This window comes from Convolutriloba macropyga, chromosome 7 (assembly GCF_964194025.1).
Source record: "Convolutriloba macropyga chromosome 7, txConMacr16.3, whole genome shotgun sequence".
Lineage (NCBI taxonomy): Eukaryota > Metazoa > Xenacoelomorpha > Acoela > Convolutidae > Convolutriloba > Convolutriloba macropyga.
In genome coordinates, this window is record NC_134474.1 from 35,520,732 (window position 1) to 35,541,700 (window position 20,969).

Sequence of the window (20,969 nt, forward strand, 5' to 3'; positions counted from 1 at the left end):
AGGCTGGGAAGTTATTTCTTTGACTGATTATCTGTTTGTATTTCCGGTATAATTTCAGATCCAAAAACTATTATTTCCTGAGGTGACTAATTGACTGTTTAATTTGTAATATTCTCTTTTTAGACTCAGAAAAAGCTGAATTTTATGTATGCTTTTGGATTGATACTTTGATAATATAATTTATTTGAGTTTTACAAATGCATTTTCGAAATTAACTGTTTTTAAAGTTCAATTTTGAATCAAAATTTATGTCAAAAAATGCCTGTTTTTGTAATATCTGTTTTTTTCTCAAATATGGCGGTTAACGACGAAAAAGGCTTGTTTTCATAAAATGTTTTTTTTTCAAAAACGCCGGTTTTTTGGCTTTTGCAATGAACTCCCGGCAGCTGATACTGGATGATGCAAAGGGATTACCCATTTTTACCACAAAATAGCGAAATCTTGTCAAAAAATACTCAAATTGTAACCAAAATAACAAAATTTTATCAAATATTTATCTAAAATATATCAAAAATTAGACAATCTTGCAATCATCCGTTTTACTCTAATTTCTTATCAACAATCCAATTATTTAGTGACCTTAAAACATCAACTTTTGAGATCATCTTTTGTAAAGACGAATCTTCTCAGGTGATCGATAAAGGTTTATTGAGTACAAATTTGTCACGAATTTTTTGCTATTGTACAGAATTAATTGTTATAAGTTCAATCATAGTAATTTAACAATTACGTCCTACTATCTTCTCAATTAAGAACAATTACGTGATCATTTTTTGTAAGAGGGCCACTGACCTCTTTGGAACAAAATTTACTCCAGCTACGTCATATGATTGCTGCAATTAGGGATACCTATGTATTGTATGGAGTCACTGAACTCATGTGAACAAAAAACAATCCTTACTACTTACGATTTTATTCCTATTTTATCAAAGCATGCACAGCTCACGTGCTTGAAGTCTTACTCATAGTATTGTAAAAATTACGTCACTATTGCGTCATATAGATGTCAGTTTTTATTGTAGTGCACAAACAAAAATTCAACTCATTGCGCTTCTTTTCGTTCTCTTCAACAACTTAGCTATAGTTAGACTTTTTCTTTTTTTTTCGGAGACAATATTAATCTCCTTTTCCTACAAACCTAAGTTTTCAGTTATAAACCTTTCAGTGGAGATTCTTCATCTCTAGGACATCTTCCTATTTCCAATTCCAGGTAAGTCACCTCTGTTATAAAATATGAAAACAGACCAAAAAAAATAATGGGCTATTATAATCATCGTATTCATTCGCAAATAGCATATTATTTCTTCAGAGAGAAAGTTTTTTTCAATATCTGTATTTTCAGTTTATTTAGGAGTTCAACCTCCGTCACCTAAAATAGGCTGGAATAATGAATATTAAATCTGTGAAATTGAACGAAAATCTTAAGGCCCACTTCTTCTTCCCCGATTTTAATGATGATGTAGCAATTATAAAGGAGAGGAAGACGTGCTTCGGCTGGGTAACTGAACCTCCATTCTCCATTCCGGGGCAGCTTCTAGTCTTCATTATTGCAATCGAGAATTTGCCAGAAGTCGCTGTTCCATACAAACAGACAACTGTAGACTTCTACGAGAACCACATCGAAAACAAAACTTTACAAGTCTCAGACAACATGGAACTGAGCAGATCAGTCCGTGCACAATTTTGTGATTATGAGTTGTCCTATAGACCAATGTATGAAAATCAATTAGGATTTTTTGAGGAGGAGAGAGAACTTAAATTTCTCTGGTGCGTGTCTGACGAGTATGACAATTTGCAGGAGCAGAAACCTGATCGGGATTGTGACGAGTGGGAAAATGGGTCATTGACAGGGAGTATTATCGCAATTATAGAAGAAGAGAACGCACTTGATCCCAAGTTAGACAACAAAAAAATCTGACCAGGCAGTCCCTTTTGCTTGTTTCTCTACAGACACTGGACAAGATGCATTGAAAGAAGTACAGGGAGCATCGAGTGTTGAAAATACTTCAATCAAGTCTGCCAGAACCATCCTTAGTACTATACTCAATGATTATACAGATTACCAAAATCATATTTTATCTAATGAAGCAAGTGAAAAAATATCTGAAAAAAACTTCCCTCAAATCTGAGCAACCAGCGTCTTGAAAAAGACTGTCAAGAGAAGGGCTCCTGCTGTCAATAACCCTGAAAGAGTGGGAAGTAAAATTCAGATGGTGATGAAAACGAAGACAACATGTGTCCTCCATCGTGCAAATTGAGACGAGCTGCTGAGTTGTATAGTAACTAAAATAACAGGCTGGGAAGTTATTTCTTTGACTGATTATCTGTTTGTATTTCCGGTATAATTTCAGATCCAAAAACTATTATTTCCTGAGGTGACTAATTGACTGTTTAATTTGTAATATTCTCTATTTACACTCAGAAAAAGCTGAATTTCATGTATGCTTTTGAATTGATACTTTGATAATATAATTTATTTGAGTTTTACAAATGCATTTTCGAAATTAACTTTTTTTTAAAGTTCAATTTTGAATCAAAATTTATGTCAAAAAATGCCTGTTTTTGTAATATCTGTTTTTTTCTCAAATATGGCGGTTAACGACGAAAAAGGCTTGTTTTCATAAAATGTTTTTTTTTCAAAAACGCCGGTTTTTTGGCTTTTGCAATGAACTCCCGGCAGCTGATACTGGATGATGCAAAGGGATTACAGTGATAATTTTGAAACAAACTCTAGCAGCAATTCTTCCCATCAGAATTTTGAAAAAAGAGTGCTGCCTTTGAAAAAAGATTACCTGGTCATTTAAAAGAATTTTTGGCAGGAATTTTTAGAAAAAGATACTCATACAAATCTTTAAGTATAGAATTTACAGTTTTTTTTAAAAAAAAAATTTGAAAACCTTTTGCATAATTTTTACTGTTTTGAAAAAAATATTCCTTTACTATCCCATTTTTTTCAAAAAAGTCGTTTTTTTTACAAAAGGTTTCTCTTTTCATTTTTCCATTTGTCAGTTTTTTAAATTTTTTAATGTGAAGTTTTGAATTGAATCATTTTTTTAAATGAAAATCTTTTTTACTAAAATGATTTCTTTTAAAAATTGTTGTGTTTTACACACTGTTTTTAAACAAAAATGTAAATCTTGCCGTTTTTTTATTTTTTATTTTTCCTTTTTTCTCTGTTTTTTAATTTTTTTATGTAAAAATTTAAATTTAATTAATTTTTTTTTGAAAAAACAAAGTTTTACTAGAATAATTTTTCTTTCAAAAATGCCGTTTTTTACATAAGGTTTTTAACAAAAAATGCAACTTGTGTTGTTTTTTATTTTTTTATTTTTCCTTTTTCTCTGTTTTTGAAATTTTTTATGTAAAATTTTAAAAATTTTTTTTCGAAAAATTTTGTTTTATTAAAAAAAATTCCTTTCAAAAATGCCGTTTTTTGCATAAGGTTTTTAACAAAAAATGCAACTTGTGTTGTTTTTTATTTTTCCTTTTTTCTGTTTTTCAATTTTTTAATGTAAAATATGAAATTTAATTAAATTCCATTTTTGAAAAAACAAGTTTTTTTCTAGAATAATTTTTTTTTCAAAAATGCCGTTTTTTACATAAGGTTTTAAATAAAATATGCAACATGTGTTGTTTTTTGTTTTTTCTTTTTTTCTGTTTTTGAATTTTTTAATGTAAAATTTTAATTTCAAATAATTTTTTTTGAAAAAACAAGTTTTATTAGAATAATTTTTCTCTCAAAAAAGCCGTTTTACATAAGGTTTTTAACAAAAAATGCAACTTGTGTTGTCTTTTGTTTTTTCTTTTTTTCTGTTTTTGAATTTTTTAATGTAAAATTTTAATTTTAAATAATTTTTTTTGAAAAAACAAGTTTTACTAGAATAATTTTTCTCTCAAAAAAGCCGTTTTTTACATAAGGTTTTTAACAAAAGAAGCAATTTGCGTTGTTTTTTATTTTTCCTTTTTTTTCTGTTTTTGAATTTTTTTATGTAAAATTTTAAAAATTTTTTTTTCGAAAAGTTTTGTTCCATTAAGAAAAATTCCTTTCAAAAATGCCGTTTTTTACATAAGGTTTTTAACAAAAAATGCAACTTGTGTTGTTTTTTATTTTTTTCTTTTTCCTTTTTTTCTGTTTTTGAAAGTAAAATTTTAAAAATTTTTTTTCGAAAAATTTTGTTTTATTAAAAAAAATTCCTTTCAAAAATGCCGTTTTTTGCATAAGGTTTTTAACAAAAAATGCAACTTGTGTTGTTTTTTATTTTTCCTTTTTTCTGTTTTTCAATTTTTTAATGTAAAATATGAAATTTAATTAAATTCCATTTTTGAAAAAACAAGTTTTTTTCTAGAATAATTTTTTTTTCAAAAATGCCGTTTTTTACATAAGGTTTTAAATAAAATATGCAACATGTGTTGTTTTTTGTTTTTTCTTTTTTTCTGTTTTTGAATTTTTTAATGTAAAATTTTAATTTCAAATAATTTTTTTTGAAAAAACAAGTTTTATAAGAATAATTTTTCTTTCAAAAATGCCGTTTTTTACATAAGGTTTTTTAACAAAAAAAAGCAATTTGTAATGTTTTTTGTTTTTCTATTCTTCCTTATTTCTGTTTTTGAAGTTTATGTAAAATTTTTAATTTAAATAATTTTTTTGCAAAAACAAGTTTTTCTAGAATAATTTATCTTACAAAATGTCGTTTTTACCAAAAAATGGTATTTTTGTTTTTTATTTTTCTATTTTTCAGTTTTTGAATTTTTTATTGAATTATTTTTTTTCTTAAAAAATGTTGTTTTCTAAAATATTTTTTTTCAAAAATGCCGTTTTTTACATTATGTATTTAACAAAAAATGTGAATTTTGTTGTTTTTACTTTTCTGTTTTTCCTTTTTTCAGTTTTGGAAGTTTTTTTTTGCAAAATTTTTAATTTAATTTTTTTTTGAAAAAACATTGTTTTAGTGAAACAATTTTTTTCCAAATGTCGTTTTTTGCATAACACTTTCAACAAAAAATGTAAGTTTGATGTTTTTTCTTATTCTATTTTTCAATTTTTCAACTCTTGATGTTTTTTGCAATTTCTTTAGCAAAGCCGAAAATTGAAAAAAAAATCAATGTATTACAATTATTTATTACAAATCAAAACACTTATTAATAAAATTTCCGGAAATCTATAACAAAGCTTTTGATGACAGCATATTTGTTTTAATTTTTCATTTTAAACAATTACATTTTTATTGATATCATGTTCTTCTTGAGAAATTCCGAGTTATTCATCGTCTCGTGATAAACATACTTCAGAGTAAACCCCGCGGTACCGGTGTCGCGTGGTGACAATTCCTGGCTTCAAGCATCCCTAGCGTGCATCTCTGGATGTTGTTCGGAAATAAAAGATCGTTGGGCGCGCAGAGCGAGACGATGAATAAATCGGAATTTCTCAAGAAGAACATGATATCAATAAAAATGTAATTGTTTAAAATGAAAAATTAAACCAAATATGCTTGTCATCAAAAGCTTGATTTGTTATAGATTTCCGCAAATTTTATTAATAAGTGTATTAATTTGTAATAAATAAATGTAATAAATAATTGATTTTTGTAATAATTGTAATACATTGATTTTTTCAATTTTCTGCTTTGCTAAAGAAATTGCAAAAAACATCAAGAGCTGAATAATTGAAAAATAGAATAAGAAAAACATCAAACTTACATTTTTTGTTGAAAATATTATGCAAAAAACGACATTTGGAAAAAAAAAAGTTTCAAAAAAAAATTAAATTAAAAATTTTACAAAAAAACTTCCAAAACTGAAAAAAGGAAAAACAGAAAAAAAAACAACAAAATTCACATTTTTTGTTAAATACATAATGTAGAAAACGGCATTTTTGAAAAAAAAATATTTTAGAAAACAACATTTTTTAAGAAAAAAAAATAATTCAATAAAAAATTCAAAAACTGAAAAATAGAAAAATAAAAAACAAAAATATCTTTTTTTGGTAAAAACTTTATGAAAAAACAACATTTTTGAAAGATAAATTAGTCTAGAAAAACATGTTACTGCAAAAAAATTATTTAAATTAAAAATTTTACATAAAAAACTTCAAAAACAGAAATGAGGAAAAAAAGAAAAACAAAAAGCATTACAAATTGCTTTTTTTGTTAAAAACCTTATGTAAAAAACGACATTTTTGAAAGAAAAATTATTCTAGTAAAACTTGTTTTTTTAAAAAAAAATATTTAAAATTAAAAATTTACATTAAAAAATTCAAAAACAGAAAAAAGGAAAAACAAAAAACAACAAGTTGCATTTTTTGATAAAAACCTTATGTAAAGAACGACATTTTTGAAAAAAAAATTATTCTAGTAAAACTTGTTTTTTCAAAAAGGAAATTAATTAAATTTCATATTTTACATTAAAAAATTCAAAAACAAAAAAAGGAAAAATAGAAAAACAAAAAACATTACAAATTGCTTTTTTTGTTAAAAACCTTATGTAAAAAACGGCATTTTTGAAAGAAAAATTAATCTAGTAAAACTTGTTTGTTCAAAAAAAATAAAACTTTACATTAAAAAATTCGAAAGCAGAAAAAAAAGGAAAAATAGAAAAATAAAAAAAACAACACAAGTTGCATTTTTTGTTAAAAACCTTATGTAAAAAACGGCTTTTTTGAGAGAAAAATACTTCTAGTAAAACTTGTTTTTTCAAAAAAAATTATTTAAAATTAAAATTTTACATTAAAAAATTCAAAAACAGAAAAAAAGAAAAAACAAAAGACAACACAAGTTGCATTTTTTGTTAAAACCTTATGTAAAACGGCTTTTTTGAGAGAAAAATTATTCTAATAAAACTTGTTTTTTCAAAAAAAATTATTTGAAATTAAAATTTTACATTAAAAAATTCAAAAACAGAAAAAAAGAAAAAACAAAAAACAACACATGTTGCATATTTTATTTAAAACCTTATGTAAAAAACGGCATTTTTGAAAAAAAAATTATTCTAGTAAAACTTGTTTTTTCAAAAAGGAAATTAATTGAATTTCATATTTTACATTAAAAAATTCCAAAACAGAAAAAAGGAAAAAAAAATAAAAAACAACACAAGTTGCATATTTTGTTTAAAACCTTATGTAAAAAACGGCATTTTTGAAAAAAAAATTATTCTAGTAAAACTTGTTTTTTCAAAAAGGAAATTAATTAAATTTCATATTTTACAATAAAAAATTGAAAAACAGAAAAAAGGAAAAATAGAAAAATAAAAAACAACACAAGTTGCATTTTTTGTTAAAAACCTTATGTAAAAACGGCATTTTTGAAAGAAATTTTTTTAAATAAAACAAAATTTTTCGAAAAAAAATTTTTAAAATTTTACTTTCAAAAACAGAAAAAAAGGAAAAAGAAAAAAATAAAAAACAACACAAGTTGCATTTTTTGTTAAAAACCTTATGTAAAAACGGCATTTTTGAAAGAAATTTTTTTAAATAAAACAAAATTTTTCGAAAAAAATTTTTAAAATTTTACTTTCAAAAACAGAAAAAAAGGAAAAAGAAAAAAATAAAAAACAACACAAGCTGCATTTTTTGTTAAAAACCTTATGTAAAAAACGGCATTTTTGAAAGAAATTTTTTTAAATAAAACAAAATTTTTCGAAAAAAAATTTTTAAAATTTTACTTTCAAAAACAGAAAAAAAGGAAAAATAAAAAAATAAAAAACAACACAAGTTGCACTTTTTGTTAAAAACCTTATGTAAAAAACGGCATTTTTGAAAGAAAAATTATTCTAGTAAAACTTTGATTTTTCAAAAAAAAAATAAAATAAATTTTTACATAAAAAAATTAAAAAACAGAAAAAAAAGGAAAAATAAAAAATAAAAAAACATCAAGATTTACATTTTTGTTTAAAAACAGTGTGTAAAACACAACAATTTTTAAAAGAAGTCATTTAAGTAAAAAAGATTTTCATTTAAAAAAATTATTCAATTCAAAACTTCACATTAAAAAATTTAAAAAACTGACAAATGGAAAAATAAAAAGAGCAACCTTTTGTAAAAACGACTTTTTTTGAAAAAAATGGGATAGTAAAAGAATATTTTTTTCAAAACAGTAAAAATTATGCAAAAGGTTTTCAACTTTTTAAAAAACATCTGTGAATTCTATACTTAACATTTGTATGAGTATCTATTTCTAAAAATTCCTGCCAAAAATTCTTCTTTTAAATGACCAGGTAATCTATTATCAAAGGCAGCACGCTTATTGCAATATTCTGATGGGAAGAATTCTGATGGGAAGCTGCTGGAGTTTGTTTCGAAATTATCACTGTAATCGCTTTGCATCATCCAGTATCAACTGCCGGGAGTTCATTGCAGAAGCCAAAAAAAACCCGCGTTTTTGAAAAAACATTTTATGAAAACCAGCCTTTTTCGTCGTTAACCGCCATTTTTGAGAAAAAAAACAGATATTACAAAAACAGGCAATTTTTTACATAAATTTTAATTCAAAATTGAACTTTGAATAAAAGTTAATTTCGAAAATGCATTTGCAAAACTCAAATAAATTATATTATCAAAGTATCAATTCAAAAGCATACATGAAATTCAGCTTTTTCTGAGTGTAAATAGAGAATATTACAAATTAAACAGTCAATTAGTCACCTCAGGAAATAATAGTTTTTGGATCTGAAATTATACTGGAAATACAAACAGATAATCAGTCAAAGAAATAAATTCTCAGCCTGTTATATTAGTTACTATACAACGAAGCAGCTTGTCTCAATTTGCACGATGTAGGACACATGTTGTCTTCGTTTTCTTCATCATCTGAATTTTTACTTCCCACTCTTTCAGGGTTATTGACAGCAGGAGCCCTTCTCTTGACAGTCTTTTGTGTACAAGACGCTGGTTGCTCAGATTTGAGGGAAGTTTTTTCAGATATTTTTTCACTTGCTTCATTAGATAAAATATGATCTTGGTACTCTGTATAATAATTGAGTACAGTACTAAGGATGGTTCTGGCAGACTTCATTGAAGTATTTTCAACACTCGATGCTCCCTGTACTTCTTTCAATGCATCTTGTCCAGTGTCTGTAGAAAAACAAGCAAAAGGGACTGCCTGGTCAGATTTTTTGTTGTCTAACTTGGGATCAAGTGCGTTCTCTTCTTCTATAATTGCGATAATACTCCCTGTCAATGACCCATTTTCCCACTCGTCACAATCCCGATCAGGTTTCTGCTCCTGCAAATTGTCATACTCGTCAGACACACACCAGAGAAATTTAAATTCTCTCTCCTCCTCAAAAAATCCTAATTGATTTTCATACATTGGACTATGGGACAACTCATAATCACAAAATTGTGCACGGACTGATCTGCTCAGTGCCATGTTGTCTCAGACTTGTAAAGTTTTGTTTTCGATGTGGTTCTCGTAGAAGTCTACAGTTGTCTGTTTGTATGGAACAGAGACTTCTGGCAAATTCTCGATTGCAATAATGAAGACTAGAAGCTGCCTCGGAATGGAGAATGGAGGTTCAACTACCCAGCCGAAGCACGTCTTCCTCTCCTTTATAATTGCTACATCATCATTAAAATCGGGGAAGAAGAAGTGGGCCTTAAGATTTTCGTTCAATTTCACAGATTTAATATTCATTATTCCAGCCTATTTTAGGTGACGGAGGTTGAACTCCTAAATAAACTGAAAATACAGATATTGAAAAAAACTTTCTCTCTGAAGAAATAATATGCTATTGGCGAATGAGTACGATGATTATAATAGCCCATTATTCTTTTTGTTTTTGTCTGTTTTCATATTCTATAACAGAGGTGACTTACCTGGAATGGGAAATAGAAAGATGTCCTAGAGATGAAGAATCTCCACTGAAAGGTTTATAACTTAAAACTTAGGTTTGTAGGAAAAGGAGATTAAAATTGTCTCCGAAAAAAATTGAAAAAGTCTAACTATAGCTAAGTTGTTGAAGAGAACGAAAATAAGCGCAATGAGTTGAATTTTTGTTTGTGCACTACAATAAAAACTGACATCTATATGACGCAATAGTGACGTAATTTTTACAATACTATGAGTAAGACTTCAAGCACGTGAGCTGTGCATGCTTTGATAAAATAGGAATAAAATCGTAAGTAGTAAGGATTGTTTTTTGTTCACATGAGTTCAGTGACCCCATACAATACATAGGTATCCCTAATTGCAGCAATCATATGACGTAGCTGGAGTAAATTTTGTTCCAAAGAGGTCAGTGGCCCTCTTACAAAAAATGATCACGTAATTGTTCTTAATTGAGAAGATAGTAGGACGTAATTGTTAAATTACTATGATTGAACTTATAACAATTAATTCTGTACAATAGCAAAAAATTCGTGACAAATTTGTACTCAATAAACCTTTATCGATCACCTGAGAAGATTCGTCTTTACAAAAGATGATCTCAAAAGTTGATGTTTTAAGGTCACTAAATAATTGGATTGTTGATAAGAAATTAGAGTAAAACGGATGATTGCAAGATTGTCTAATTTTTGATATATTTTAGATAAATATTTGATAAAATTTTGTTATTTTGGTTACAATTTGAGCATTTTTTGACAAGATTTCGCTATTTTGTGGTAAAAATGGGTATTTTTTGGCAAGACTTGTGTCTCTGTGTGGCCAGTGTTGGGATATTTTTTACTAAAACTGGGTTCCTTTTCGCAGGAATTAGGTATTTTTGACAAAAATTTTGCAGATTTTGGTTATAAATGGGTATTTTTGCTATGAATTGTGTAACTCATGACTAGAAACAGATATTCTTGGGCTAGAATTGTTTTTTTGGCAACAGTTTGATATTTTTTGGGTAACATTTGGGTGTTTTTGACAATAATTGGATATTTTGAGCCACGAATTGGGTGTTTTTCATCAAGACCTGGGATCTGTTGGCAATAGTTGGGCAATTTTCACAATAATGGAGTGTTTGTTTTTCAAGAATTTGGAATTTTTTGCCAAGAATTGGGTTTTTCGGCAATAATTGGGTAATTTTTGGCAATAATTGGGTTTTTTTTGACAATGATTGGCTATTTTTGGACAAGAATTGGGAGTTTTTGGCAAGAATTGGGTATTTTTTGCCAAGAATTTGGTATTTTTTGGTTTGAAATGGGTTTTTTCATTTCTTCAAGATTAGGGTATTTTTTACAAGAATTGAGTATTTTTTACCAAAAACTTTTTTTGGCTTCAAGTTTCAGAATCTAAAACTTCAAAAAATACAAATTTTTCCTCTTTTCACGACTTTTAAATTATGCCCATTGGATTCTGCGTTAAAAATTACGCTATAAAGATGTACTGTAACAAACAATTCCAAAAAAAAATAATTTGAGGTTTCAGGTTTCAGAAGCTGAAACTTCAGAAAAAACCAAAAAGTGTAACTTCTAGGAGTTAAAGAAGTCACTATCAAATGCTTTGTTTAAAAACAACATATAGAGAGTTGATATAGCATACCATTCTCGATAAAACTATTTTGTAGTTTGAGGTTTGAGAAACTAAAACTACAAAAAACCCAAACCCATAATCTATAATTGACCGTGAAATTACCACCATTGAACTTCACTTCGAAAAATACCCTCTAGTGTTGTACTGTAGTATACATTTTCGACCAAAAAAAAATTTTAGTTTGAGGTTTCAGAATCTGAAACTACGAAAAAAAAACAAAACAATTTTCAGTGATGGTTTTCTGTGTTTTAGTATTTTTCATTGAAATCTGTGTTAAAAAATTTCATCCGATTATTAGAACAACTTTATATACAATTTTTTCTAACGGTTTCGGGTTTTTGAAACTGAAACTACCGAGAAAAAAAAACAGAAACTACCAAGAGAAAATGCCAAAAAATCGGTTTCTTGCATGCTTTCACATCATGAGTAAAAAAAATTGAAAAAAAAATTAAATTTTCAAAAAAACTTTTAAGAAGCTTTTGCGAAAAACTTCCAATAATTTGAAATTATTGAAAACAAAACTTCATTAATAATCGAAAATTAAAAAAAAATGATAATCGAAAAAGTTATGCGTAAATGAAAAGTTTGAAAGTAAAAGTTCTGCAGATGAATTTTATTAAGTAGATAAGATTAGCTGAGGTGCATTAGAGCGGAAAACTGGATGAATTTCCCTGGGGTAATTGAGATAATTACCCCTGGGTAATTACGATAAGATGACAGGTCTATTGTTCTCACTCGCTTTTTTAGGTACGTCTTTGGAAAATTGATGAAAATAGGCTATAGGTAATCTTTATACATAGGTACGTCCTTTTACCCCCCCCCCCCCCCACTCTTGCTTACATATAACTACTGGTGTGTGAAATGATTCCTGTTGGTTTTTGGCGATTATTTTACGCAGATGTGTCAATAGTTGACATGCAACTCACCCGCTGAGAAATAACAAAGCCGAAAGTGAATTAACACCATTAGTTATAATAATTAGTTATAATCAAGTGTACGCAATTGCAGGGTTACTTGAGTAGCCATTAAAACGCACTTTAATGGCACAATCCCAGCCTAATGAACTCATAACTACTAATTCTTTGCTTTCGGAATTTGCAGGCCACTAATAGGGGGTAAGAAGCCCTCAGTCGAATTGCAACGAGAAACTTGTATGATCTTTCTCGATTCTTGCTAAGAAAACATTTATGATACGAGATGCTTAATCCAGAAGCTTATTATGCAAGATCTTGCAAGACAGCCATTTGAATAAGAAATTTGTAAACTATAAGAAACTGTAAAAAAACTTGCAAACTCTACAATTATTCAAAGAACAAGAACTCTTTAATGAAACAAGATCATTAATTGACTAATTTAGGAATAACAATTATTTAGTTACATTTCTGTTCCTAAAAAATCTAAGAAATCTAAGCTAAGAATCTCATGAAATAAGTATCCCTCGTCTTTCCGACCGTTCGTTTTCCGACTATTCGTCCGACCGACCGTTATACTGTGAGATCTTCCAAGATGGTGCGTAATCTTGTAAGATTTGCGCAAAGTTCCACTTGCTATTGCTACACAACGAGACGTGCTGTATAACAATTTTTTGTGATGTGGGTCAAAAACTAATCTGGGGGTGCCAATGTGTATATTCCAGCAAGTAACGATAATGGTCAATGTCCGTGCAAGTAACTCTAAATCACTATCTTAACTTCTTCCTTAAGATATTTTGATCTATCTTTTACACCGTTTAATAGGTTTGTGTATGGAGTTTAATTTCAGATAAAATCACGTAATATTATATGAAAAGATAGATAATGCGAGAAAGTTGAAATTGGAAATTCATGTTTTAAATTGAAATATTTGGTTTCTAGAATTGTTACTGCATAATAAATGTTTCTCTTTGAAACTAAGTCTGAGTTTAAGTCCAAACCAGCCGCAAATGTCATTATGGTTTAGAGAAAGACATCTTTTCCACAGAAAACGTGAAAGTGCTATCAAAACGATCAGTTCGAGCAAAAAGATAACGAGGAAATTTACAACAGATATATCCATTATGATGAAAGGGCTTCAAACGCAATAATCAACACAGCATTAATATGTTTCAGTTTCAGCTTTAGTAAGTTTAAGTTTCCAGGGTATGCTTACTGGTATCGACAGTGTGTCCAAGGAGTATGCTCCAGCAGAGGGTGAGTCCAGAGGGGAGTGAGAAGACCTTGTCCCTGTTCCTACCTCTGGGACTGAGTCCAAACGGACTGTTCCATTCCAGACAGGTGATGCTTACCGCAACTGTAACATACAACCATCAAGTAGTATAGGTTACTCGACTTTGATGAAATCGCTGAGAAAATGTTTTATTCGTCGCGGATTGAGAAGCGCATTGAGATGGAGGTCAAATTCAAAGTACTTTAGAGGAGTCACGCAACCCTTGCATTAAACATATATTTGCAAGTTTTATAATGCCACATCTATGCAGTGCCGGATTCTAGAATGTCACATTTTTCCTTTATGTACACCCAGTCTGAGGTTCCAGACGGAAAGTCGGCATTTCCAGACCGCTCCAGACGGAACATGACCAGACAATCCCCGGCCAAAAGCCCTAATAAGTAGACTTTCGTGCGTTCAAAACATTTTTTGCGTCCTTTGTGAGTCCAAAAAAGAGTATTTTCAGACTTTGGTGCGTTTATGTCCACATTTTTTGAGCGTTCAAAACGGGTTGTGCATTTTTTGTGAGTTCAAAGTTACCTATGTCTAGACTTTCTTTTGTGAGTTTATCAGACATTCGTACGTTTAAAATTCTTTGCGCGTTTTTCTTGCGTTCATTGATTCCCTAGTGCATTGATTATAATCTGGACATTGTGCCTGGGACCTCAGCATGACCAGATTTTGAAAAACCCGGCTTTTTATAAACTGCAAAGTGCGTGTTTATAGCAAGGTTAGTTCGATATTCTGGCATGTATGTCGTGGCTCTATATGAATGCCACATTTTCTAAGTGACTTCATCAGATTCACATGACCTATATTTGAAACAACAACTTTGCAAGTTTTAAATACGAAATTATGGCACTGAGAAGATCTGTAATTCGGCAACTTGCATGTGTTTCAACAAAATTTAATCATTGTGGAATTTTATACTTTGCTCAGGCTGACTAGCTGGGGACCGACTAGTGCCCAAAACTCTATTGGAGGGTTATTTTGTACCCAAAATGCTCTTGTCGGCTGTCAGAACCTCTAGTTGAGAATAATGGATTGATCTGAGTAATCAAATAACATCAAATGAATGAACAAGAAATGTAAAAGATCCCGAAATCACATCGAAATTCAACCAGAGTTTTATTATAGAAGATGGTTCACAACTTTGACTTTGTAACCAAATTCACAACTTCAGAGCTACTATTCTCTCAATTCTATAGGCTCTCAATTCAGCCGCTTGATCTAGCTGCGGTTCTCCGACGTTTTCAAGTGGTCTGATTTCCAATCGCGCAAACCGGTGTTCTGAATTTATCAAGTCAGTTCAACTCTATCAACAATGTTTTTGTTATCATAACTTCTCTACAGGTCAACTCCTAAGCTACAGCTCTGTTATGGTACTGTTTTGGTAATGTTTTGGTTCTACTCCTTAGTAAGTTATCAACCAACAACGTACAAGAATGATCAAAACAAAAGAGAATTGTTCACATCGCATTATGGACCACATTAGTATGCCTTTTTTACGTAAAGTTTGTTATGAATTCAAACGAGCAATTGAATGACCTAAACGCTTTCTCTATACAGTGCTGACTTCTATTCAAGCTATTCAAACTAAAACAAAAAGCAGTATCAAACTTATGACGCTACCAATTAATCAATCGATCAAATTAAGAATTCAAGATTTTAAGCCTTATTTGGAAGTTTAAAGTCCCCTCTACGGTATCTATAAAAAGATTCCCAAAAGTGACAACGGTGGAACTTGACCCAATTTATGCACTTACTCTCTACCAAGTTTGACCACACTGAGTTAAATACCAGAGGATAAACAACTTTACTAAATTCGGTCCCCCTCAGAAAATCAATTTTGCACCCACTCAAACTTCTAAGAAACCTTTTTTTGTTCCATTCCATAGATGTCTGGCTTGTCAAATGGATTTGAATTGCAAGCGAACAACCTTACAAACAATCTTATGGTAACCGATTTTCAAAATTCAAGTTGTATCCCTTTCAATTGCGACACTTTTGTGAGAAAAGCAGGATTTCCCAAATTCTACAATCATACATCATGAACCGAGATGTCTACGGATATACACAAAACACTATCATTTGTAAAATAGGAGAGAACTTTTTAAAATCAAATTGAATTGATAGCAAACTAACATGATAATCTCTGACATGTTATGTTGTGAAGAAAGAGCTGTATTTCTGTTCAAAAATTACGGGGAAATGTTGATTTAGCGCAGAAAGGCCGTGTGAGAGCAAGGATGCATGTTCCTATACTTCATTGCGCACATTATAATACAGAATTTTCACGTGTTTGGGTGTGTGTGTGGGGGGGGGGGGGGTGGGTGAAGCAGTGAAACCGAATATATTCGTCGAGAAATATGTTCGTTTCTCCTATTGTTACGCCCGCGTTAAGGAATAACGTATGGCTCACCCCCCCCCCCCCCCATTAGCTTCAATATACCAATGGGGGCACTAAAATTTCGGGGGGGGGGATAATTAGATGGACGCGGACGTATGGTTATGATATACCTATATTGACGCTGATGCCGATTGAGACGAACATGAAGACATTGAGTGGTCTGAGAAATGAGTCGATGGTGGCACCCTGGAACCTCTTCTGCACTGTGATACAGAGAGAGTCGTATCTGTAGGGGGTGCTAAAGGACACTCGCTTCATCAAATCCACCGAGGCAGGAATTTGACCTGAAATTAAGCGTGAGAAGATGACATCTATTTCTTTATTGTATTTCTTTATATATGTTTTTCATTTTTCAAATATTTCTTTCTCTATTCGTATATCTATGTTTTTTAATGTATTTTATTGTTGGGCCGATAACTGAAAGTCAACTCAGAAGTCTTAGTGTCTTATTTTTTGATTATTTCTTATTTTGTTTCTCTAAAATCACTAAATTTTTAATCAGTCAATGTAAGTGATTCAGTTGTATTAAAATTACAATAAATGAACTCATTCGAATATGCTTGATCCCTGCCCTTTGGTCCCTTTGGAATATTTCGAAATTATAGAGGGAAAATGTTCAGCTTTTTGTAATTGACCTTTTTGGCAGTGGGTTACTGAATCAGGATTCCAAAAAAGTATTCCGCAATGTAGAAGCTCTCTTGAAATCTGAATTTTCCCAAAAGGTTGTTCTGCATTTCAACTGATTAATAATTCTTTCGATCAATTGACTCCGAAAAATTTTCAAAGTACTGTAGTTCATCATTTCAATTTGCGGTCATTTATTTTTTTTCCAAAAGTAAAGCAGAAATTTATTATAAAGAAAAACGCGACGTAAGATAATTGACTTCAATGTCAAACCTGTGGAGATGTCCTATATTTTTCTGTCGAGACAGGTGTTTACAGTCCAGCTTAGCTATTTTTCGAGAGATTATCATCCAACTATAAATACCATCAACAAGGAGACTCGGTAAGGTGCGTTCGCACATAATGGTCCGACCCCGCTCATCACAATGTCGGCATAATGACCAAATGAGGAACAGATAAACCCCTCCCCCTCCCCCTCAAATGCGAGGATTTTTCAAAAAAAACTGAACTATGAAAAAAATGGCCTCCAACGCAGATAATTCGGTGGAGTAAAAATGCCGCACTGGAGTGATGAATTCTGCCATTATTAACAAAACGAGGCAAGACGAAAACCAAAATCAAACAACAACAACAAACAACTTCCAAAGCTTTATGTGCATTTGTTAAAAAAAACTTAATAACAAAAGACAGACAACGTCAGATAAAACTGTAACTGAACAAAACAACTTGTATTTAAGTACAGAAAATGGAAGCAGTCCACAATAACCCTCGGCAACAATTAGACAAAAAAGAACAAAAAAAGCAAAGTTCAAAAAAATCATTTATATTTTATAAAGGCAGTTAATTTCAAAATAATGAAAACCATTAGATATCAACTGAAACAATTAAATGTTTCACAATCTTTTATGCTTGTATAGAAGGACCTACCTGTCATTATTCAATTTCTATTAGATTACAAAAAAAGAGAACAACAAATAGAGACAACAAACAAAAATTCAATTAGAGATAAAAAGCAGATAAAGAGAAAAAGGGGTAAAATTAAGAAATACTTTTGTACTTCTCGAAAACAATTATTTTCAACTCATGAAAGCCGTAGCTCGAAATTGAATATTCGTTCCAAAGAAACCCTTGAGAACTGTAATTATTCAGAATATATTTTACGTTTAAAAAAAGAACGTCAAATACAGAAAAAAATCATAAATTAATATACTTTTTTGTTGCGAAAAACCCGTGTCGACGGCAGTGACGTCATCAAGAATTCTTTAAAAACGCTAAATTTCGTCCTATTGCGCCTCCAATCGACGCCAATAAGGTCATATAAGACCTGCAATTAACGAGACTAGTTTACAAATACACAAGCAACGGTCAAAAATGCAAAGTTAAAAGGTGTTTTTTTTTCTGAAAAGAATTGTTTTCAAAGTCAAGAAAGCCATCAGCTGTCTGCTTAAATCAGAATATAGGCTCATCCTTTCCTCCATATAATGTTAATGGGACCTTTAATTCACCACGACAAAAAGACACAGTAAAAACGACAGTTAAAGTCATGTTTAAAAAAAGTCAATTAAATTCTTTGAGAAAATTGTGCCAAAGCCGTTTAAACCATTATCTACGCCTTGAAGATTTTGATATGTTCAATTGTACCTAATTATAAACGCCAATAATGTGGTATGTGAACTGTTATTATTGTGAAGAAAACAAAAAAAAAACGAGAAAAAACTTGAGAATTGGTTAAATGCCTAAAAATAAAAAAATCTGAAATATGGTAGTATCAAAGCCAGAAAACCGTAATTTAAGGCTTAAAACCGCAAAAAAGATTAAATTTTATTTCAGTAAAAAAGTTAAGCATTTTTTGCTGACACTAATCTACAATTTGACCAACTTAAAAAAACAGAAATAAAAAAAGAATTATTTTTAATTACCATAATAAAGATCGATTGTTTTCAAAAGACTGACTGATTACAATCCGGTTTTTGTTGGAATGTTTTTAGATTTCAACGGTCCATGATTGGTTCAAAATTAGCCTTTTTTTGCTGTTCATCCATCAAGAACACTTAACTAATTCGAATGACTTAAATATATATATATATATATATATATATATATATATATATATATATATATATATATGTAATTTGTTAGATAAATAATCCTAAATAAATGCTGCGTTTTTGATAATCACCGAGAAAAGTGAGCACGGCAAAAATCTAATTCCGGGGCACTTTTTATGGAAGTGGAAGTAGGACTAGCCCCTTTGAAGTACACAAAGATTGTTTTAATGGTTTCGGGTGTGTACTGCCGGCAAATTTTTATCAAAATGGACTAAAGAGGGCTAGTTCGTGCAATTTTTAACAAAATAGGCTGAATTTTGAAAAAATTTAGTAGAAATTTCATTAAAACAACTGGAATGAAACTGTCAACTATACTTTTCTGTTTTTAAAAAAGAAAATCAACATCAGTATTGTTACCAATTTCAACAAAATTTAGCAAAATTGACAAAATTTTAGGCAAAACCTCCGGAACAAAAACAAAAACAAAAACAAAGCAAATTGGTCTAATATTCACAAAAGTTTAAACCTCGATTACTCAATCTAGAAAACGAAATCCAAAAAAATCTTTTTAATTCCATATTATACGCTGGACGGGCTTTTTAATGATACCACTCACAACTCTCTACGATGAATATATCATATCGATCGGTCAAAATTGACTGAACAAAAAAACCAATGTGAGTATAGAGTTTCTCCGCCCTCAAGAAGGGTCGCAACAATAAGAGTAGCAGGATAAAGGAAACATAGCATAACAAAAAACAAGTGCAATCAAAAATATTTACTCACTGCCAGCAGAGGATTTCTGATTGCACTGATAGTGTTTTGTTCCAGAAGCCACTTTGCCAGAAATGATCAAATTTTGGACTGATAAGTTGTGGCGCAAACATTTTCTCAAAAATTTTGGTTCCAGTCTTTGGGCAAACCAATTATATTTTTGGAAAAGTTATTAAAATGCCTTGCAATTTTGCCGATGTAGTGAAAACCTTTCAAAACTGTCCTGTGCATACCATTAGAGAAAGTACTTTAAAAAGACTAGCGCACGTAAACAGAACCTAAGTTCTTCTAGCAAATAAGAGGAAATTTGTTACAGATAGAATGAAAAGCAATTTAGAAATATAAAATGGCTGTGGTTAAATAGTTAGTTGTTGATATCCATCTGAAAAACAGGTGAAATATATTAATATATTCAGGAGTCTGTTGTTGAGATTTGTGAGAGGAAGCAAATCTTGCTGCTATAAAAAGCCTTTTTTAATGGAGATAATCAAAAGTTTGCAACTTTAGGAACAGTCTCAATGTTTTGGATGAAAAAACATAGAGAAAAGAGTCCGTATGTCTTGCGTTGAAGTTTATCGACCTTCTTGAATGTAACTAGAACATTTTTAAGGAAATTATTAAAATGTTGACTAAGCGGTCATATAATAATATTTCTGGCGTCTCTCAGAACGCATGCTGGAGTTTCTCTTGCTTGAAATAATTGGAGTGCACATTTTTTGCTTAAAAAACTCTGCGATAAAAAATTCTAGAGCTTTCTTTCTAAAGTTTTACTTTTATATAACTTTTATATAATTGGTAACCAGGAATTGCTAGAAACACTCTTTCACGCTCATTAGAGCAAAATTGTTGATTGCTCTAACATTTTTTTTATTATTATTCATTAGTTCAAGAAAAATTGCACATCTCTTCCGTGAGGCGCCTGAAAACAAACCAGATAGGTTTAACGGCGACCTTGTAGTGTCGCAAATTGTAATTGATTGTATTTGTACAATGTATGTTTTTTTCTTGGTACTATTTTGTGATAACGGCACTACGAACAATTTATTATTATTATTATTATTATTATTATTATTTTTATTATTATTATTATTATTATTATTATTATTGTTATTATTATTATTATTATTATTATTATTATTATTATTATTATTATTATTATTATTATTATTATTATTATTATTATTATTATTATTATTATTATTATTATTATTATTATTATTATTATTATTATTATTATTATTATTATTATTATTATTATTATTATTATTATTATTATTATTATTATTATTATTATTATTATTATTATTATTATTATTATTATTATTATTATTATTATTATTATTATTATTATTATTATTATTATTATTATTATTATTATTATTATTACTATTATTATTATTATTATTATTATTATTATTATTATTATTATTATTATTATTATTATTATTATTATTATTATTATTATTATTATTACTATTA

At 29.5% G+C, this 20,969-nt stretch overlaps 1 protein-coding gene across 1 annotated transcript in view; it reads right to left on the bottom strand.

Moving 5' to 3' along the window:
* Positions 1-20,969, bottom strand: part of LOC142342230 (glutamate receptor ionotropic, NMDA 3A-like) — a 95,832-nt gene that overhangs the window by 24,599 nt on the left and 50,264 nt on the right. Inside the window, exons 6-7 of the mRNA XM_075393489.1 lie at positions 16,155-16,328; positions 13,578-13,718 (exon numbers count right to left, since the gene is read on the bottom strand). Of these exons, the coding sequence (XP_075249604.1) occupies positions 13,578-13,718; positions 16,155-16,328 (315 nt within the window). The remainder of the gene's footprint in view (positions 1-13,577; positions 13,719-16,154; positions 16,329-20,969) is intronic.